The 23,857-nt window shown below is 36.5% G+C and overlaps 1 protein-coding gene across 1 annotated transcript in view; it reads right to left on the reverse strand.

Moving 5' to 3' along the window:
* The window catches only part of CUL3 (cullin 3), a 59,576-nt gene that overhangs the window by 20,083 nt on the left and 15,636 nt on the right, over positions 1-23,857 (reverse strand). The window contains exons 2-7 of the mRNA XM_054835120.1: positions 20,101-20,298; positions 12,918-13,031; positions 4,749-4,909; positions 3,350-3,464; positions 1,854-2,082; positions 97-242 (exon numbers count right to left, since the gene is read on the reverse strand). Of these exons, the coding sequence (XP_054691095.1) occupies positions 97-242; positions 1,854-2,082; positions 3,350-3,464; positions 4,749-4,909; positions 12,918-13,031; positions 20,101-20,298 (963 nt within the window). The remainder of the gene's footprint in view (positions 1-96; positions 243-1,853; positions 2,083-3,349; positions 3,465-4,748; positions 4,910-12,917; positions 13,032-20,100; positions 20,299-23,857) is intronic.

A 23,857-nucleotide genomic window follows, 5' to 3' on the forward strand; every position in this document is an offset into this window, starting at 1 on the left:
TCAATATTAAGGTTTACCTTATCAATCATGTTGTTAACTGCTACTCTGGGGAATGTAGGAAATATGGAAGAAAAGAAAGGTAAAATATTTAACTACCTGAATGTAGTCAACTGGATTCTTTCCTTCTCCCTCTTCAGAAACTAGTGCTTTGCCTTGCTCTCTCAGATATGAGCTCATGCACTCGCACATTGTCTTCAGACCATTTGGCACACGGCTAAACAATTTGTACATGCAAGCGAGGTCTGGAAACAAGAATGAGATATTATGCAGGACATCCTCTGTCTGTTATACTTCTGTAACTCATTCATTTCATAGCAAGAGACAACAGTAAAAGTTCAGGCACTTAAGCCACAAAAAGCATCCCATAACAGCTCAGGCACTAGAATCTCCTGATGTCCACTCTCCTTTACCCCTGACAACATGCTGGCTGCAGCAGGCACAAGATTAAAAATAAAGATTGGATTCAATTATTCTAGGTTGTATGCAGCAAGGAATCTGCTATTGCTGATCCCCAGGCCAGCAAAAGTTGAGGCTTGCACTAAAGGATGGTGCACTTCAAGTTTCAGTAAGATTATGTCTTCCAGTGGCATTTAAGAAAGTAGCCTCCACGATTATCATCCCAAAAATCAAATATTGTATTAAAAGTTATAAGAAAAGCTTAAGTTAAAGCAAATAGGACAACACTAATGAGATGCTTGTTTGTCTATTAAAAGCAAAGACTGGTAAAAATTGGAGTTTAATTCATATTTGTCTGAACGTCAGCCATAAAATTTTACACTACTTTGTTTCATCCATCTAAAATCATGAGAAGTGGCTTGGCTTAAACATGGCTTTCTAAAAGAGCAATCCAGCTTTGTACGTTTTTGTGAAATCTTATCTTCACAATGCAGCAAGTACTTCCTCTCTAGTATTTAACTAAATCAAACCAAGGCCTACAGAAGTTAAACTAATTCCTGTATCTTATGAATACCCTTCAATATCCTTGTACCCTCACAGCCTGAAGGCTATCTTAACTGGATATTAAAGAAAAAAAATGTTAAGTGTAGTATCATCACTTTTCTTTTCAATACAGTAATTCTCTTTTCTTACAGCTAAGAAATTTGCTCACTTTGTCACTCTATCACCTAGTAATTGTGAAGCTGCTTTAATGAACAAAGGCCATTAATCCAAGCAGCAAGTCTGTTCCCCATTCTCACAGCTTTAGTGTGAGAACCGATGTCTAAATATAGATACTACAATCACTCTCTTCATTACGCTGCTTTAGAAACTTAGGTTCTATTTCTTTCCACAGTAACTTTCATTCAGTCATTTTGCACCACTTTAACCTCTATTAGGGAAAACCAAATCAAGCCAAGCTCTTCTTTTTCAACCACTTCAATAAGCTGCTTCATATCCTTTAGAAACAGCCAACTTTTTTCTGCAACAAAGCCTTCTGCCCAAGAATTGGTCCTGCAATACTTCTATTAAATAAGTCATTTACACTAGTGCTTTTTAAATAACTGCCTGTGGGCCAAAAAACTTTTGACAGAGCAATGAAAGTAATAAAATGGCTCATGGAAAACAGGTACCAAAGACCACTACAGTAGATTTATACTTTTCTTAAGAGATACTTGGCTTGCCAAAAAAAGTACCTGTATCAGGTACTAGATAAAAACAAGTTATACATACGGGCTCTGTTTTAAGAGCCCTCTAAAAAGTCTCTGAAGTAATATTCTCAGATGTTTACAAAACAGAGCCACCAAACTGTTTTTAAAATTACACAGGAACACAAACGTTAAGCTTGACTTATCTTATGTTTAGAAACAATAAGCAGCATCGTATGCATTTCTGTCTCCCACATGATGCAGTCTTACCTTCTGTCTTCCCATTTTTCAGCATATGAACTAGCCCAGAGTTCTCCATTTCCACTATAGTTTTCATATGCTTGGAAATAAGCTCCCTCTCAACAACTTTCACAATTGGTTCTTCTGTTGATTTATCCAGACAATGCATCACTCGTTCTATTTCTTCATTAATTCTAGCTTCTACTTTCTTTATATATACAGAAGCACTGTTTTCAGCTAAAAATTTCTGACTTTCCATCTGTGATTAACACAAATTAATACTTTAGACTTTTTTTTTTTTAAAGGGGAAAAAGAAAACGTTCTGGTTATTTCAGATCAGCATTTACAAGCAAGTTCAAATCAAACCCAGTATGTCCAACAAATGAGATCATTACACCTCCAAGATTTACATACATGCTTAACACAAAATAAAGGTTCTGTTACACTACATACATAAAGGGGTACATGCAATATGAACATGGTATTTTTCATACTAAAACTACCTAGGTCGATGTAGTTTTCAGTTACCAACTAAAGTTTTAGCCACAGGTCCAAAGAAAACAGAAGGATGGGAAGAGGGAAAAGGCAAAACCTCCTTTCAAATACCAGTTTATGGCATATTTATGAGTTGGGAGGATCAACAGTTCTGATTATTCCTGCTAGTGACAACGCTGAGGACATTATTTCATGTCAAACTCGTTTTGTCTGTACTGGTCAGCATAGTCTTTTGGAGGAAAGATTTTTTTTTAAGGCAGAGCTAAGAAATAAAACTTAAATTAAGTAATTATTTTTCTTAATTTTATGTAGCACCAATGAAGAACAGGATGTAATGACTTTTAAAAGTTTGTGCAATATATGCTTCTGATTTTCAAAGAAGGTTGGAGATCAGAGGATATGAAAGACAGTCGATCCTGCATAAGAACTGATTGACCAATTATCTTATCTAGATATCTTTTAACATGCTTTTACAATTTCTATCAATTTCCAACAATAGATGAGCATGATTGCACTCAACAACCATTCGACTGGCTTTTTTCCTGAAACTATTTCACAAAAAAACCCTCAGGAAATATTTAAAATGTGTTATTCAGTGGTTGGTCAACAACTCGATAGCCACTTGGATACACTTAATTCTCTCACAAATATAGAAACCATGAAGGAAGCAAAGCATCCTCAAAGGGAAGGAGTCTCCCCTCTTCATTCCCAGCCTGAAACAATTTGAACCTTTCATGCTACTGGTATTTCAAAAGACCGTGGCTGCCATGCAGGGACAGACTAAATTGCATTAAATAGCCCAAAGTAGGCACAAGATTAGCACAATCATTACTTTATATGCTATCAGCACCCATCTCTCAAAACTACATTCAAGTTATGGTAATTCTGTAAAATTTGTCTTTTTCTGCAAAGTTAATGAATTTTTTTTTCTTAACAGAGACAGACATACTCATCAAATAAGTACCACCAATCCTCACAATTCCAAACAGTTATAACAACATTTCAAATATGATATCACAACATTGCTGTACCTGAAAAAATTCTGCAGACATCTCCAAAAACGGAGCCTCAAAGTCTTCTTCATAGACTGACCTTCCTTCAAGACCTAGAATCATTAACATCTGGCAAGCATTTCTTATTGCGCCTCTGCCAAAAAGTAAGTTGTTAACAACTTGAGAAATCTACATGCTTGTAAGACAGAGTACACAGCAGAATAACAACTCAGAACATAGTATCAACTGAAATAAAATACAGTAATAGAAAGTCCATCCTAAATCTGTTTGGTACATGACAGGTTTTCAAGACTACTACAGCAGCAAGATTGTTTTTTTTTTTCTGTTCTAAACTAAGGAGCTAACAACGTTTATTAAATATGTTAAATACAATGATAGGGAAGCAGGTCTCAAGTTCTACTAACTCAGAAAACTATTAAGAATATATTTCAACACACAAGAAAATAACCTAAAATACTACTTCAAAGAAAATTGAAAACTGCGCACGTAGGTTGGAATCGAGCAATTCAAAATAATTGCACAGATGGAAGTTGGTGCGCAAAGTTTTAGTTTTTTGGGTTTGCTTGTAAAAAACCCACAAAAAAATCCACAAAATGAAAACGTATCAGCAAGTTAAGCATTTGGTTAGGCATAGAAACACATCAATAAAATGTGAAAACAAAAGAACAGCATCCACAAAAAAATTCCACTTTCTGGCAGTAGGGGACAATATACAGCTGTTGCCAGGGAGTATTTTTCTCTTCATAAATTGCATGTTGGGCAATCTCACTCACAGAACTGCAGCCAAAGTAGCATGGAGTTTACGTATCTCCACACCCAACAGCTGCTCTGAAACTGGAGATGCACAAGAAAACTTGAAAATCTGAAGTGAAAATACTTCAGCTGCAGTATCTGCAGTGTGTGGCACAGAACTCCACATCTACTAAACTGGTCAGAGAACACGAGGGACAGATTTAAAAGCTCAGAGATGCAACTGAACTACCAGGAAACATGAGGAAGGGAAATAGAATTAAAAAAGAAAACTTCAAAAATAATCAAAAACCCAATAACCAGGTACAAGAAAATTGAACAACCTCTCATCAGTACAGAGGAAATACAGGGCAGCAAGAGGCAGAGAATTGTCAAAACTCTGCTTTGTAACCAAATGCTCTGGCACAAGGCAGTAATAGATTTAACAAAACTTCTCATAAAAAAACACAAGATAAATATTAAAAGATATATTAATGAGCTTCCCCATTTACCATTATGCTAAACATCAATGTAAAAAGAAATACGTTATTCCATGTTATGGAAAAATTTTACTTGTGACCAGAAATGCAACATTAAGAAATGATTTATTTATGTATGTTCTTGATTCACTCTTAAAAATTGACAGGTATTATTTGCAAGAAAAGACAGCCACTTACAAACATCTTACCTGTCTACAACTTCTCCTTTCCTTTCTCTTGCAATCATGTCTAGTAGGGTTTGCCGCAGGTGATCCCTAATACAACCATAGCGTACAACTTGATCTCGAAAAATAATCAAGCCCAAATTGTAGACATTCTCCACGTTATTTTGTTGCACATACACACGGTCCTACAATGAAGGCACACATAGCAATAAAATTTTAAATTCAGTACACCCATGCTATTCAAAAATTGCTCATATTTCCACTGTACAGAAATAATCGAATTAATCATCTCTTTCTTCATAAAAAGAAATTATGAATACCCTCAAAATTAAAAATCAGTCCCACTTTCCAAAACTTCATTTACATAGAAAGTCTACTTTGCTTAGAGTGCAAGCACAGCATTTATGACTAAAGCATACCAGAACAAATCTACAGCTTTGCTACTTTTTAGTTTGGGGGCAGGGAAATCTCCAAATACTGACAAAATTCATGGCACAATCTGAAAGAGGTTTTACTTCTCTACTCAAACCCTTTCTATCCACCCCTTTTTGTTCCTTAAGAAAACATTAATTTTTTCCCCATCTCCCATGCATCTTCCTACCATTCCTTTTAGGCAGACAGTTCCCCTTCAATATTCAGTGAACTTTCCTGAAATAGCATCATTAGATGAACAGGAGAAAGAGTAAAGGCAAAATGAGAATCGTTACAGTCAAAACATTTAAGGATTGGTAGTACAAAATTTACATAAGGACTTCTGTTGAATACTACCCCACCCCACCCCCACCCCCCCCAAAAAAAAATTCACTTTCATTCAGCTTGAACAAATATCTCGAAACCTTGTTAGGTTTCATTAAAATCACATACATACACATTCCCTAAAAAAGAAAAGAGGGAAGAGAAGAAAAAATAATTTTATGTTTCAATATGGGTTTAAATTCTATCTCCCCGCGTAATCTCAGTCTATAGGAAGGATCAGGCTCCTCAACTACCCGCTAGCCCAGTAATACCTACGTTTACAAACTGAGGCTGATTCTCAGAACAGTATTCCAAGTCTGTACAGCCCAAACACCACCATACAGAGTTGAACAAGACACTGCTGAGCAGACACCTTGAATTTCTTACTGCTACCCACAAGAATACTCCAAAAATTTGTCTCCCATTTTCTATTCCTCTCTCCCAACTCATCGACTCTCTAGAAAAGGAAGACTATTAATAAAGTTACTAGCAGACAGAAAATGAGTGTTTTCACTTAATATCCAATAGTGCTGTACTGGGTGAGACTATTTAAAACAACATTAAGAATAGAAAAATTTGGAGTTTTTACAAACTATTTCTGTGATAAGCAATGATTTTATTTTTTTTTGCTGTCAGGCTATAATCCATTCCTCTAATGTAACAGTTTGGGTAATTACTAAAAATATTGCTTTACTACCCTTTAAGCCTCAGAATGATGATTATTAGAAAAAGTTCAGAGTTTTGTACCCACTCACAAATCTCATTGTGAGACGGTTTTCTGAGAATTTACACAGCTGTAACAAAATAAAAAAAAATAAAATCAAATTCTATAAAGGATGAAGGTCAGTGTTTGAGTATAAATATTAGCTTCTCCACTGGTTCCATTAATGCTCTTGAGTGTTTTACCACACTCAGAATTGAAGTGTAAAGTTACCAAACACCTAGAAAACTAAACTATTAAAAAATAATCGTGCTTCACACTACGGAAAAAAGATTACAAAATTATAAGTTTATATAAATTCTGCAATTAGAAAAAATCAGAAGGAACAGAAACCACACCCTTTAGGGTTTTAGCAGCTGAATTTACATGGCAAAATCATTCATATGCTAATTACATGACAGATTGGCACTTGATGATCAGAGGAAAGTGAAACACCGGGTTTCACAATTCACAAGTGATTTCCCACTCACTCCCTTCAGACAGGCAGCACTTAAAATAAGTGAAGAAACAAGATGGGAACAGGTCAGATATGCCTACTCCGTGGCTCATGGAGCAAGCTCAGTTCCGTCTCAAACCAAAAAGGTTACTAATTGGGCTCATGAAGTCATATTAGCAACACGTGGTGGTCTAGATCTTTGGAATATGTTACTATTTTTTATTGTTATTTAGAAACAGGGTTATTTATTTCACTCCCTTATTTACACACTTGCATCAAGGACAGAAGTAAATGTGATTCTAAACTAAGACAAGCTTAAAATACACCTTCAAAGATCGAAAGAAAATTAAAAAGTAGTGTCTAATATACTATATAACTTGAGAAGAAGAGTATATATATTATTTCCAAAGAATGTTCAGGCCTCTGAAGCACAGGCAGCAGGCTATCAAAATGGATTAAAGCCACAGTCATGACTCACCTGCATAGCTTCTGTTGTGGCAGTGCTAAACACAGCCATTATGAAACGAAATAGTAACTGCACTAGAAACCCTTCTCAACCTAACAGCAATGCCTCTGTAGTAAGCCAGACCACTCTACAATACCCAAATTAGAGTAGCAGCATTAATGCTTCTGATACTGCTGATTTGCTTACCCTTGGTAACAGATCACTTTTATTGTTTACTGGAAGCTCTTCCAACCTAAAAAAAATCATCTTAGAGACAGGAAGACCCATTTGGGAACAGGTTTGACTGACAAGGCTACATGCTACTGAACAGCAATCACTTCCCACGGGGAGAAGCAGCAGGTGCTTAAAAGGTAAGAGTAACTCTCAGGAGACAAGGGTGGAGTTTCAGACAGCAATTATTCATAAACTAGAATGCTGCTTACACTGCAGAATAATTCTGATCTCAACTAAAGCAAGTTACCTGCTGTAAAATATCACCAGCCACATTTTGCCCACCCCTGCATGGATGAACTACATGGGTGATGTAGCCTTCAGACATCGTTGTGTGTGCATATATAGCAAGTGTCTTTGATCCTAGTTCTAGAAAGTAAAAACAACGCTACTTCCTACCACCTTGTATGTAAGCCATGAACAAGTCATATGTCCCGAGGCCAAAACTCATATAGCCGATCTGTCAGTGCTGGTCTAAATCAAGACACTGGCTTCATGCACCACACAGATGAGAAGGGAATGCTCTGCCCTCTGCAAAACACACAGCCATATTCCCAAGAGTAATTGCTCACTTCTGACAGTGTTACGCTGGCACTAGCCATATGCCTATAATGCAGCCAGGGCTGTGACTGCTGCGCTTGCATACCTGAAATTACTTTACATTTAGCAAGTACGAGTAGTAAAGAAGAGACACCACAGAATCCGGTTTAGCCCAGTTTCCGTAAGACATTCCAAGAATACTCACACATGTAGCTTGAAGAGAGAACAACTGCACCTCCACTGCTACTGTTACATACAGTAGCTAAATAAAACTACTGTAGGTAAGCTTACCTGCGCTGTAGCCACAAGTGAAACTGAATTTCACACATGCCCGAACGCAGTACATCACTACTTCAACATGTCTTAATACACGACTTGACTCAGCGAGGACGCTACTTAGGACATGACTTCACTGCTTCAGTACCTCACTGCTTGCTGCAGACAGTGCCGTGAATTTAGAAAGTACTACATCTATTCTGGCACTGATTACTGTACCCTAAACATGTAAAACAAAAGAGAGCTAGTGCACATAGACTGAAAAATACAGTGGAAGCATACAAGCTCAAAATTCAGTTGTGGAAACTGGAATATCTCAGGAAAGTTAGATCTGCCTTTATTGTGCAATTACAGGTTGCAAAATCTCACACTAGAACTACATTATACAACAGATCTGAAACCAAGCAGACTTCTACCAGACAGCAACCACAACACAACAGACAAAGTAATGCACTTTTTTAAAAATGCAACTATAAGGCAAGCTTGTGTCTTGTGGAAGAGGTTCTGCACATAAAATGAAATCCTGCCATAAACCTTAAACAGCAAGTATTCTAGTCATTAAGTATCCTTAACAAAGCACAAACCCCATTGTACAAAATATACACCTTTATTAAAAAAAAGCTCTATTTGAATTAACTTTTATTTCTGAAGTGGCAAAATTAAACAGGAAAGAGATTAAGGTGAGTTGGAGAGGTGTTTGTTTTGATTTACATCATATGTGAGCTAAGGGGTGAAAATAAGCTGGAAAATAAACATGGCATTAAAACAGATATAGTTTTATAAGATGTACAATCAATAGGCTGAAGCAATAATTTAAGAGAGTAAGATCAGAATTCAAGAGGATGTTAAGTGTTTTACTTTCACTGACGTCAGACAGAGGCTGCTTGGGTACCAATAGGTACATTTTCTGAAACTGATGGATAAGTAATTGGGATGGCCTACAAAATTAGAGAAGGATTGGGTTATCCTTTATTTATAAATATATTATAATCACATATACTTCTCCTGGTGGAACACAAGCATATCAATTAATAATGCCTGGTGACAGTGTTTGGTGGGGCTTTTTTAAAGATAAAATATTTTTTAATGTAAATTATATTATCTGTGCTTGAATAAAGAGGTATAAACAACTGACATAAGCATACGACTATAAAACCATATTTCATTCAGACTCAACATCATAAAAGAGAAACAAATCATTCCTTATTTTATAAAGTTATTAAAAATTGTTTACTTGAAGAGCAGTCAGGTCTTATCTTTGACAGATGTTCCTCCACTTCATAATTTTGTGGTAGTAGCAGTTTTTTCAAGCTTTTTGAAAGAACATGTACTCAAGACTAGAAGCTTCCTGTTCTTTGTCTGAATTCTAATGAACAGAATTAGGTTTGACTCAACAGGACATCCCAGTGACAAAGGTGTAACTGCAAATCTTTGAGACTAGTCCCATTTTAAACCATAACTTATACTTTGTAATCAAATTTGTAATCAAAGCATGTATTTTCTAATGACAATTTGTCTTATGTCCCTCTAAGTCAAAGAAAAGGAGAGAGTCTGCCCATTGTATCAGCTCCTTGCATTAGATAGTTCTAATAAAGATTTAATTTATAATCATAAAAACCCTCTTACATTATAGATGTTTAACAGACATCAGTGCTCCTAAAGTTTGACAAGTTCATATAAGCATTTTGAAAGAAAAATGTATTCTATTTTTACTATTATACTATAAATGTATTTTATTGTAGATATGTCTTTGCTGTTTCTTTGGGTCTCATTTTGGTCCAAGGAAAAAAGGCTATGGGAGACAAATAATCAGTCAAGTGGAGGCCTCAACTCAACACCCACTTGAAATAATTAAGAACTGTCAAACAGCACATGAAAGACTATATATTCCAGATGTACTCAAGTTTATTTATTATTCTGTTCTGAGTCTAAAATATAACCCAATGAAGTCCAATTTGCACTTGTTGGAATGCTGCAGGTCTCCATCTTCTGGAGTTTTGGTGGAAAAGAGAAGGCTGGCTGTTCTAACAACACTTGTAAGCTTCAAACAAAAGTCAAGGCATTGCTCTCCTGAGCACAAAAACCACTTAGGAAACAGCTCTCACCTCCCCTCAAAAGTCCTACCTGAAGCATGTAACCCTTCTCAAAGAGGGGACTTCTTGGTCCTCAGTATACTTGTCAATACACTAAAACGGGAACAGCTGATAAGCCAGCTTTCTCTGATACTGTTTGAGGGATCACAGATTTATTGAATTTAAGAGCAGCAGATAACATTGCATTATCGACTCTGACCACCTATGTACCTTAGAATCATAGAATCATTTAGGTTGGAAAAGACCTTGAAGATCACCAAGTCCAACCATTAACCTAGCACTGCCAAGTCCACCACTAAACCATGTCCCTAAGCACCACATCTGCACGTCTTTTAAGGGCCTCCAGGGATTGTGACTCAACCACTTCCCTGGGCAGCCTGTTCCAATGCTCAGTAACTCTTTCAGTGAAGAATTTTTTTCCTAACATCCAATCTAAACCTCCCCTGAATGCAACTTGAGGTCATTTCCTCTTGTCCTATCACTTATTACCTGGGAGAAGAGACCAACACCCACCTGGCTACAGCCTCCTTTCAGGGAGTTGTAGAGAGCAATAAGGTCTCCCCCTCAACCTCCTTTTCTCCAGGCTAAATAATGCCAGTTCCCTCAGCTGCTCCTCATCAGACTTGCTCTCTAGACCCTTCACCAGCTTCATTGTTGTTCTTTGGACATGCTCCAGCACCTCAATGTCATTCCTGTAGCAAAGGGCCCAAAACTAAACGCAATATTCGAGATGCAGCCTTACAGTGCTGAGTACAGGGGCATGATCATGTCTATTGGCCTGGTGGCCACACTGTTTCTGATACAAGCCAGGATACTATTGGCCTTCTTGGCCACCTGGGCACACTGCTGACCCATATTTAGCCAGCTGTCGACCAACACCCCCAGGTCCTTTTCCACCGGGCAGCTTTCCAGCCACTCTTCCCCAAGCCTGTACCATTGCATGGGGTTGTTGTGACCCAAGCGTAGGAGCTGGCACTTTGCCTTGTTAAACCTCATACAATTGGCCTTGGCCCATCGATCCAGCCTGTCCAGATCCCTCTGTAGAGCTTTCCTGTCCTCAAGCAGATCAACACTTTCACCCAACTCTGTGTCATCTGCAAAGTGACTGAGGGTGCACTTGATCCCCGCATCCAGATCATTGATAAAGATATTAAAGAGAACTGGCCTCGATATTGAGCCCTGGGGAACACCACCTTGGAGCATCCAGCACCTCCTATACTAAAATAATACATCATATTTGGCTAAAACACAACAGCTACTCCCCCAGAAAGCACTGGATTCCATCTTCTAATGTTTCTGAAAATTCACCACAAGCTTTGGTAGATTATTCTAATTGATAACTATTCTTCAATTTGCCCAGATGGAGGTAGCAGCAACTGATTTGTATTTGTCCTTCACAAACAGATTAGAGATTCCAGAATTTCTCATAGCGAAGACAGTATATCTTCAAAATAATCTTTCAGTCTTCCTTTTGGCATTAAGTGTCAATGAAGGCATTTTTTCCAGCCCTCTATCTTTAGATATGTGGTCTTTCCAAACTTAAAAAAACAAAAAAAATACACCCCAAACCAAAACAAAAACCCCACACGTAAAACCCACAACACTAAAGTCAGTATATGCATTAAAAAAATAAATTAAGCTATGGGGCTACAATAATTACTCCAAATTCTTTAACTTTTAGTAGCTTATTAACCAAGTAGGATTTCTTCATAGCTAATACAAACAGGTTCAATTCATTGCATGAGATCTTTAACAGCTACAAGATAAGATCTTAACTCCAGTTGTTCAGCAGATAGAGTACAATCTCAGTTAATCATCATTTTTGACCAAAAAAAAAAAAGGCTCTACCATTATCTGTCCTTCACTGTCTAATACTGCATAAAGAACTATCTTCTGTATATTTGGGGAAAAAAAAGATTTTACATAAAAACCCCACAGTGCCTCAACACATATTTCTTTTCCTTCTGAAGTTAAAACCTTTGGCTAGAAGCTATACAAAAATACACTCTCTTGCATCCTCAGAGCCTGCCCACCATTCTGGGAATTTACACATATACCAACTACAGAAAGCATAACACAATCCAGACACAAAAATGTAACGTCCTCCCTCTTCAAAAAAGGCCTTTTCCGTTAGCTATCAGGTAAGGAATGCCCTTCTTTTTTCTTTTCAAATTACAACCATGCAACCCAAAAATCACATTCTCATCTATGTACACTGCTTAATCTTGTACCCAAGCTCTGTATGAGCAGCAAAAGATTCAATCAGAATTTAACATTCAAGGACACGAAGTTATCCTCTTTAGACCCTTAAGCTTAAAGAGCAACAACTACATTGGAAGTTTGAGGAAGCTTTATACCATCATGCTTTCCACTGTAAGAAGCAACCACTATGGGAACTAAAACATGCAAGTAACATGTATAACCTGCCAGAATGGGTCTGACTAGTTTATTTTTTAAGAATTGAAAAATTCAACCATTTTTCAGATGCATTTTTCGAGTGATAAGGAGATAACCTGAAAGAAGAATCCAATTATAATTTGTCACACATGCGTAATAGCCTTGCATGCACAGAATTCGAAACGCGGGACAGACAGTAGTCTTAGGAAGAAGACTGGTCAGCATGCCTTGCTTTTTACTCGTGCACCTCATTTGTTTACATTTGTCAAAAAACAATTTCCTGCATCAAGTTAAATGTGTGAAAAAGCAGAATACCCACCATATACATCAGAATGTCTCTAATCATCACCATCGCAGTTTGATGATCATTCCATGCTTGGTTTAGTGTTTGTAGAAAGTTGTTATTCAAGGAGTTTAACACATCTTCTCGCACCTGAAAAAAAATTAAAATTGTCATAAACCCAAGTCAATTTCTCCTGTATTATTTAAATCTTAAGAAGCTTTGCTTCAAAAAAAAAAAAAAAAAAAAAAAGTCTTGCTTCTCTATGAAATTGAACATTTAAACGACTTGCTTTTCCTGGATGCTGACCATCCCTACCTTGTATTTCAGTTCTGTGGAAAACTAAGACTTCACACAAGTAAGAAAAATCAGGCTAAAAACAAGAGCAACAAAATAAACATGGATATTAAATTTCAATGGAATACCTGAAATCTCAAATGTTAAAAGTATCTTTTACAACTCCTCAAAGGTTTCATTTCCTATGCTATAGTGTTTCAATTAACATTAACTTTACTACCACAAGTAATCTCAGAATATTGGGTAGTAATGGTAAATGTTACAAACAGGAACAAGTACAAGTGGAAAATTTGCCATCATATCATTTAGAAAGACATGCTGAGATAGCATAAAGTTACAGCAAACAGCAGTTCTGAAAGGAAACAATCACTTGGTAAAAACTAGACTCTTACACTAATAGTCCATAACCGCCAACAAAAAGACTCCAGAGAACAAAAGAAAGTCATCATTGTTTTTACAAATGTATTTGCTAGTTGATTCATTTGTCCCATCAACTTCAGACTTTACTTCCTTTTGACACTACTATTCCCTACTAATAAAAAAGAACATTCAGTTTCATATTTTGATTTTTTGATTTTCATGCAGTAGGTATATACTACAGTGCTCAAGCTTTAAACTCACGTAAAAGAGAAACCTGAGGGAATGTAAAAAAAAAAATTATTCCAGAGTTAACGAAACACGTGAATTGGTTTTTGATGTAACATGCAGAATACATTCTGCCCTCTGTTGTAACTGAACAGAATGTATTTTTACATTTATAGATTTGCATTTATACTTGTGTGATAGTGTAAATTTCAGCATAGAGAATTCAAACAGGAAAACAAAACACACATGGCAAGCAGCCACGAGCTGCACCAACATCAGATGCAACCACTTGACAGACTTCATTCTGTCATTTAAGTTTTATGAAGTTATTAGGCAAAACCAGTGTAACAAAAAATTCACAGTCTGCCACACTACCATATATACTCCATAAACTTAGACGAGCAAACCAGAAACATAGCATGGCATATCATGAGAACACAACGGTCCCTTCTCAAGAAGCTGTGGAAACTTATTCCTGTAATATTCACCTTGTTAGTGAATCTAGGTAATTTAGGTGTGCTTGTTCAAAGCTTTCTGAAATCTTCAAACACCTACTCCCCCCTCCTGGGCAAGGTCTCTCCTCCTTGCTTTTGGAAAACACAGCATGCAGTTATAAGTCATAACCAGCACTGTTTAGCTGCCTCATTCTTTCTGATAGTGATCATCATTTACCCTTTGGTCTCCCAAATGTGTGCCCTGTTGTCATCTAATCTATGTAGTTTTTAGCTAAAATGTAAATATGCATTGAAAACTTCAACAGTCACACTTTAGAAGAGTACACAGAATCTCCCAGAACAAGAGAAACAAACATGACATGGTTGCTTTCACTACTTTAGGCAATGTGGAAAAACACTGGAAACATTATTTGGTAGGTCATCCACACTAGTAAAATTTACCAAAGCAAAACTAAAAGCATGATTAGTTTACAAGCACAGATAACCAGGGTAGGGATTGATCAATTTTACTCCAGTGTACAAGGCCAATGCAGAACTCTTTAAGGATCAAAGTTTTTTTATATATCTATGTTGGGTTTTTTTTTTTTTTTAACAACACAGTGGCAGTGTGCCTTTATAATTACACACATCCATCACCATAATCCTATCAGACCAGCCAGTGCCAAACGACATACCAACTGGTAGCAGAAGGTGCTTGTCACTAGGTAGCAATGACAACTTGCTTCTGAGCAGACACGGAACACTCAGATCTGTGCTGCCTCTGCTCTGTACAGCATGCCATGTGCCTTTCTGGACTTGTGTTTTAAAACCAGGAACGGGTGCTGTACAGCGGAACTACTCTCAGAGTCTCTCTGTGAAGCTTCTCAATGACATTCTCCTAGATTTATTTTAAGCTGCAGACAGGTTTGGGAAACCATTCTTTTAGTTGCTACAAAAGCGAAGCAAATTATTGCTTCCAACAGCTGTCTAATTAATAAGCATTGAACACATTCCTTGTATGGGCCACGTATACAACAATGTCACAGGAAAACTACTATAACGCACAAAACGTCTTAACAATGCAAAGTCACAGAGTCAGACCACTTTGGTGGAATAAATGACTTGTAGTAAAAAAACCTGGATACAAACACTCTTCTATAGAGAAGGAAGCCCTTCAGAGACACAGCTGCTGCTCTTCCAAAGCGTTAAGAAAATTTAAATCTCAAAGATTTTTATCAGCAGAATGTTACTTTCAAATAGCTGAGCTTATACTGATTTCTATGACAATCTTTGCAGTTATGCAGGAAATTGGCAGGCATATCCAGTTTAAATAGGACTGTCCATATACAGTCTCAAAAATGAATTAGTAGCTTCATAATCTACATAAGGTCTTATTATATTTGCAAGGATGAAATCTTGTATATAACTTCAGGCTCAACTGTATTTTATACTGGATATAGCTCTTAAGGAAATATAGCACCCTCCCCCATCAATCTCTTCAGAGTAGTTTGTTGGCATAAGCTTTCAATACCTTTAAATAACTCAAGTACACACAAAGCAGACTTATGGCCTAGTATTTTCTCTCATAGAGTGCCTTGGCCTGACACAGCAGCACAAACAGTTTAATTATGTAATTTCCACTACTGTAAGGACAGCCAGAACCTTCTGTGGGGAGCAGCAGTATAGAACAGCACTTTCTGAACTGAGACCTCAAGGTCTCAGAACTTTTATTACTGCAGCTGCTATCCTTTTGCTGAAAGAAAAAAAAAACCAAAACACTAAAGAATATTGAAGATTCCTTCTGGCAATTCCTTCACATCCTTTTGCCCTCCATATAATTGCCAACTTGCACAAGATCATCTTGAAACATCATTAAGGAAAGATAAAGGCAGATAACACTTCATACATCGCCAGTCAGGCTCACAGTACACCCTAATGCTCACCAATTAATTTGTCTCCTACATGACTCCTCATTCCTCCCTATTTTATAGATGCTATGGAAATAATTTCAAACTCCTTATAGGAGATTCCCATCTTCCCTCTCCCCTTCCCTTCTGCAACACCACAATAGCAAACTTTAAAGCTTGCCAAGGATCCTAGACATACCTTTATAAGTCCCAGCGTAGACGTGCTTCCTTCACCCCATACCTCTTCCACCAGCAGCCCATACAATTCCTTCTGCACTTAACAACGCCGCCACCATGACTGGCTCTGTCTCCCCCTTACCAAAGACTTTCTTGCATGCCTGCCTTTATTATTATTCTGAAATAGCATGCACTGTTGCTACCAAACTTCACCAGTTGTACCAGCGAAGACCACCATGTTGTAAGACATTCTGGCATGCCAGCAACAGACACTAACAGAAATGTCTGGAAAGATCAAGAAATCTTATAGAACATGAGAATATCCCAAGCATCTCTTCCTTTTCAATAATGCTCTAATGTCTCCCCACACACACGATTTACAGAATGTATATGATATGTTGCATGTCATGGGTTTAGATTTCACTAGACTGTGAAGTGTTCCTAACAGTGAACTGTAAAAACATTATCCTACAAACTTTTTAACTTCAAGATTTTTTATTCTAACACAAGTGATGTTACTTATCATGAAATTGTTTAGAGAGCTGTAAACTGAGCTTTTTGTGTTTCGTTTTTAAAAACACAACATTTGTGTGAAGAAGTAACAGACTAGGCTTGAGAAGTGTGAAGAGCCTTCACATCAAGCTACAAGATTGCCAAAGGAGAAGAGAGGGAGAAATCAATGAAGTACCAGATGCACAAGAATTAAATGCTTAAATTAAGATGAAAGATTTCAGTACTTTTTATTCAATGGTATTTTTAAATTCAGTTCTACCTGCATGTACTATACTTTAATAATGATGTCAATACAGAGGCGAAGACAAGTTTTAGGATGTCCTCACCCTGTAGCAAAAACAAAGTAGTTCAAGACAGCTGACTCCTGTCAGTGATGTAGAGTAAGCTACCTGGCTTACTACTGCCTTCATCAAGCAGCCAGAACCTGGTGACTGTATCTACAACCCATTAGGGTCTGCAAGTTCAAAACCAAGCATACTTTATAGTAACTTGCTTGTGTGCTTGTATTTTGTATTGATCATGTTTGCATCTACCATTTTATTTACAATTAAACAGGGTGTAAAAACAGTACATGGTATTATGTTTTCTTGTTGAGAAGTTAAATACTTTTCTTCTTTCAAGTGTTTAGTTTCTAATAAAAATGCTGACTAAGCACAACTTTCACCTAGCAATTAAATAAGCATAAAGTATCAATACAGCTCTTAAGTGTGCCACACCAAAAAATATAAGCTTTCTTTTCCAAACTTCAGAACTATTTGTAAAAACATCTGAACAAATAAATTGCCTCTACCTAGCCTCTTCATCTACTCTTAATTAACCAGCATGACTGGAATACTACAGGAATGTAACTTACTTGTAGAAAGATAACCAGCAGATGTGAACAGCAAATGGCAATTCTTTTTCAAGGATTCTAGCAATTCAAAATTTGGGTTTGGCTCCTCAGAAGCACTCCCTGAACTGAGTGTAGTCTTTTACTAAAATCTATTAATTTCTGCACATTTTCATTTTGACAAAAGTTAACAGATTTCATGAGCAACATTTCAGTTGGCAAAATCCCCCTCTTCTAAACTCTAGCATCTACCATTGATTCTCTGAACAGAAGTTTACAACAATTTGTGATGAGAGCATTTACTGTTAACTAGCTACTTAACATTTAACAGAGAACTGCTCTTGGAAAGAGACATTGAAAATACAATATTCCTCTAAAATTTCTGATACATAAAGTGTGAGGTTAAACGAAAACCTCTTTTTATCTGTCTTACAACAAGTAGATGCTATTATGGAACTGGTCCTATTCTTAATAAACAATGCACTATTTTTTTCCATACTTCCATCTGTGACTGCCTCAATACAGCATCCTTAAGCAAACCACCAAAAAGGACAAGGAGTAGCTTTGAGCCTACAGAAATTTTCTTTATTCTTCAGAACTTTTTGACAGAAGTCACATTTTCTTTTTTTTTTTAAGCTCTTCCTGGGATTATTTAATTTATAGGACAGCATCATCAAACATCTGCATAATTTAGCCTTTTCAACTTTACAGCATTTAACTACTAAAACTCAGGAGTTAGTTTTGATTTGAAAAATTTTTGGTCATCTATTGTTACGTTAGCCATACACATAGAAATAATTAATTGTGTTAAAGATCAGACTACTAGATCTTTGAAGAAGATTTTTTTTTTTTTAAAGCACCAGATACAATAGCATTCATTAAGTGTGAGAAAGGCATTTCTTTACACTGGTATCTGTGCAACCCTCTCAGCCAGTGCAGCGACAGTACAAACTCACAGGATCTTCTGTTCTTTTGTCAGTCTGCCACAATCAGCACTTCAGAATAATTGATTTTGCATATGGATCGTTTTTAATATGCAGAATAGCTATGAACGAAGATAAGCAACTTTCCTCAAATTAAACCAGGATAACCCAAAGCCTAGGGAAAATAAAAGTTTAGTGTCATGATTATTACTGAGTACAGACTGTAAGCATAGGCCTATACAAGAACAAGACACAAGAAGCCTCAGCTATTTGCCACATTTTATGAATAGTACAGATTATGAATGCACAGATTATGAAAACAGAAGTGTTTGAGAGTCACAGATGTGCTACAATTACAAAACAGAGCCATCAATTATTTAGCCACTTTATACAGGATGTTTCCCCTTGTGCAAATAGTAAAAAAGCCCCATATTCAAAACAGTTTTAGACGATACTTGTCTGGACCATACCTTTGAAAGCTAAGATTTTAAAAAAGAAACAACACACTTCTCTGCCACAGCAGTAACTCCAGCTAGAACGTGCAAAAAATCCCCAAGCATTATGCATTATTTAGACATAAACCTCCCATCCACTCTCTGTAATTTAGCCCGAATTAATCATCCAAGACACATGATAGTGTATGATTCTCCTTTTCAAATGCTGTAACAACAGGACAAAAATCTGATACTCCATCTGGACCCACTGCCAGTATATGGGATCAAAGTGGACATGCATCTCTTTTCAAAGGTAAGCAGCTATTGATGTTACTGCAAGAAGTAAGGCATCTTCCCTAGACTTAGGATCCTATTACCACCAAATATTATCTGGACTCATAAAAAGTGAGTTTTAACTTTTTTTTCAGTGACATACTTATTAATCAACCCTACACTTTCCTCACAAAGACTGAAGAGGTGGTTCTGTGGTTTAACACAAGATTTGAAGAGCCCTCTTCTCAGATGACACATCTTCAGAAACAAGAAGTTTCTGCATGTCATTTTGACTGAATTACATGGTTTTGAAAAGGCTGAGATGATAGAATCCAGACTACTCAGGACTTTTGTTGATGCTGAGCTGATGTTTTTGTACTTTGCCTACTGCCTCTTTAAATAGAGTAATCCTAGCACAACTCTCTCATTAACTTGTGAATTAGTTCATTAGCCTATAACAAACAGGTTCTTATGATAGTATTTATTTTGTTCCACAGATGAAAAAAATGACAGGTAAACAAACCAAAATTTGTTCTGAGAAAGTCACAAAAGGCCACAAACCTTTTTAAAAATTCCCAGCTCTCAACAGTTATGCTTCAGCTACAGTTGTTTCCTGTTAACACACTGTCAACTACTTCCTACAGTCCGCCCTCCATTGGTAACTTACGACAAACGGTATCTAGAATATGAAGTCATTTAAGCTTGATGTTGGCTCTAAGCTACCATTTTTGAGGTTAGTAATACAATTTCAACACAAGGCAACATAATTAGATTTTTCTCTTGTCATTTAAATAACTATTCAGAATTTTTTCATATAAGACACTTCATTTTAATTCATAAAATGACATACCTTGTTTATTAAATGCTCAGTGACCACTTCTCTTAGTCCAGTGTAGAGTTTTTCACCATGTTTATGCAACACCATTGTATACGCATTCCTATACAGCTCCTCAAAACTGAGACCACTATTGTTCTTACGCTGGATCTCTTGGATTGCATTTTTTAGAAGATCCCAAATGCTGTTTACATATTTTTCATCCATAGTCATCTGTAAAAATAAAACAATACATTATTGTTTAGAATCAAGCAAGATCATTACAGAAAGTTAACTTTAGAAGTTTTAACTCTAGTTGTGGCTCTGCCACATTTTTTTGATTCCATTATCACAAGGTTTTCTCAAATTGTATCAAAAGGAAAACAGTATTTATGAAACTAGTAGGGATTTCAAGAGATAGTTATGAAAATCATAATTTGCAGAAGTTTAATGCTTTTCTCCTTCAGAGCTACAAATCCACAGAACACAAGTCCAGAGGCTGTGCAGGTGGCAAGGCAGGTAATCATGGACACGAGCCTCTTCCTCCACAGTGTTAACAATGATACTCAATTTTCCACCCATACTAACATGCTACTTGGCACCTTGTAAATCATACTGCAACACTGATCTGCTTAACCAGACCTCAAATCAATTTGTACAATAAAAGATAATAATGTCTGACACAGAGTTAGCAAACTTAGTCATCTGATTGAGCTAACTAGGTATTCTTTATTTACAGCAATGTACTAATGGCCCAAGAATTACATGCCTACAATATTGTGCCTACAATTTAAATACTTACCGGTGATGTTGAAAAACCCCTATAAATGTCCAAAATTAACACCTGTATTGAACATATTTCCATTGCACAAATATGGTTAAATAACTTGCTGCAGGATATACATCAAGTACTAAGCAGAATATGTATCCACTTGATCTGTTATTCAGACACTATATACTTCAGTAAATACACCAAATAAAAACTACAGCAATAAAGAAAAATTCAGTGAGAAACTCTTACAAGAAATTGTTTCAATATAACAGCAAACCAACTTTTGTCCTCTACTATCTAGTGCTTAGTGTGGAATCAGTTTACAATTGTGCTTTACCAAGGCAAAGATGCTTCAAAATATGATGCTTTATGGATAAAGCAGTATCTGGGATGGCAAATAAACGTAGCAACAAAATATCAGATGTCAGTATTGCTTAAAGTTTGTGATCTAGCCAAGTTTCATCACCCAACTAAAAAAATCCCCCACTTTTTAATTGAACTAAATTTAAAATGCAATGTTTAATTGAGTTTGGTTTAGCTTATACAAAATGGAACTGATCTAGCATTTTACATCTAAAGGAAAAGGCTGAAGAGAGGGGAAAAAACCCACTATTCCCAGAACTACTGTGGAAAAAGAAAAACCATCCCTGAATCTACCAACACTGTCAAAGCAGCATTGAAAATAAGAGCTGAAAGTACTGAAAGAGTAAAGAATAATGGTATGACATCATAGAGGAAAATCATGACCAGGTTCACCTCTCTTCTCCCTCCCCTTCCACCCAAAACCCACTAAGTGAATAGAGGAAAGACACAGAAGACTAGATTTGCCTGTGCTTGTAATCAAACACAATGATTAGCAGAACTTTTTTTCATTAAAAGTACATTTTTACATGCAATTTCAAAATATCAAGTTTTCTAGGCATTATAAATAAGCCATTCACTGCCTTGGGAGGGAATGGGCTGCTGAACAAAATCAAAACAAGGCACATAATCCTCCATCTTCCTTGTCTTTTGGAATTTTGGTTAAATACTAAGATTTTCATGATAAAAATAATCCTATGGCGACTTTTTCCACTCTCTTGATACCAGATCTACTAGCCTACTAATCTGTATGTACCCAAAACTCAAGAGATATGTCACTGTATATCTAAAATGAAAAAAAAAAAAAAAAATCACAAACACATTCAAAAATTCTTATCTCCCTATCTCCCAAAACCAAAACCTCAAAGTAACAGAGAAATGGTGGAATGTCACCGCCACCCTCCCCCTCCTCCCCCCCAGTTTTTGCTTATTCTGCCACGTATAATACTGAAAGGTCAGTTATTTTCTTTTTAATTTGCATTTGCTACATTGGTGCCTCTTCAGGGAAATTATTTTCTAAAGCCTTCCTGAACAAGCAATTTTACAAGTACTGATAATGAAGGCAACCATTTAGAATTGCAGACAGTAATCCAAGTAAAAGCTTTTCAGTTTTCCTTTAAAAAAAATAAAAATGAGGTTTTGTTTTCAAACAAAGCATAGACTCAAACCAACACTTCCCAATGCCATTTTCTCTCCTTGCTAATCAAAAATCTCCCAGCCAACATGACAACCTTTTTATCTCATCTGCAATTTAATTGCTCACTGCGTTTAAAAAAAGTATGATCTGTATAAAACAGGCAAATCACTAGCCACTAGTTTGAAGTGGTATTACAGCATTGCTGTTTCTGGGTTGGTCAGTCAGTAAATACTTCTGTATGTTACAGATAAGCAGTGCATCTAATAATTCAGATCTGTTCAAGAAAAAGCTAAAAGTGAACTGTTTAATTATTCTACTTAAAATCCAAATGCTCTAAAAAAATGAAGGAATGATTGTAAAATTATTTGCTCCAAAATCACTGAATACAAACACGAACACAGAGCTTTCTGCCACTTAACAATTGACACACCACTAGCTGCTCTGGAAGCACAAGAAAGATCCATAAAAGGTAATTTTAAGGAGTATACATCTCCACGGGATAAATATACAGAAATATTTGAAATAGTATTATAAACTTATTACCTTTTAAGATTAAGCATGAAGGACTTCGCTTCTCAGTGAGGCATCCTACTCTGGTACTAACTAACTTTAGATTAATATCTGTGAGGTTTTGTGGGAACAGGTTTGCTGAACTTCTAGGACGTCAAGTTAGAAGAGCACTGTCTTCCAAAAAAGATCTAGCGTAGCTAGCTCGTTTGCAGCAGTGTTTTCTAACAAAGCAAAGACTCCTAATACTATAAGTAACTCCACTCCACTGGACAGTAAGTCACTGCAGTAAAGCTTTAGCAAAAATTTATTCTTTCCTCTCCACTGCCGAAGAGTTTTTTTAGCTTTTGAACAAAGAGGTCATCCTGTATCATTATCCTCAAAGTTATGTAATAATTGCAATGATTAAATCTATCCTTGGATTATTTAACTCACACTTTCATCTCTTTTCATTCCCTCTCCTTAAGTCAGGCTTGTATGCAGATTTAAAAAAAAGAACTAAGCAATAAACTTGTGATGCTACTAGAACATTTTGGCGTCTTTCAGAATTCTGTACAAAAGCATCTCTAAAAATCCTATCAGAGAACTGTGATCCTAATCTCCCAGTCTGACCCAACAGTGAAGATTTATGCAACTCTCTGGATCCCTATCAACAAAGCCTATAAATGATCCACTTCCACAGATACGAATACAGGATCAGAGACCAACTGTTCTTCCACACTCATTCCCAGATTTCTTCTAATGGTTATATTTGAAAAGTGAACTCCACATTTGTAATACAGTTGCCTTGCTTGTGCCTTCTACTCTTGCAGATTTAAGCAGAAGCTACATTACTACTTCTGCTGGTGCTTTGGAAAAAAAAAAAAAAAAAGAAAACCCAACACCCAGGTTCAGAAAAGCTTTCAGAAGCAAAGTCCCAGTAATTTCAGTAGTGTTTACATCATGATTCACCAAGACAGTAAGAAGCCAGCGTCCAAAGAGAGGACATGTGTTCATGTACTCCAGTTTATCTGAAC

Source organism: Grus americana, chromosome 9 (genome assembly GCF_028858705.1).
Source record: "Grus americana isolate bGruAme1 chromosome 9, bGruAme1.mat, whole genome shotgun sequence".
Classification (NCBI taxonomy): domain Eukaryota; kingdom Metazoa; phylum Chordata; class Aves; order Gruiformes; family Gruidae; genus Grus; species Grus americana.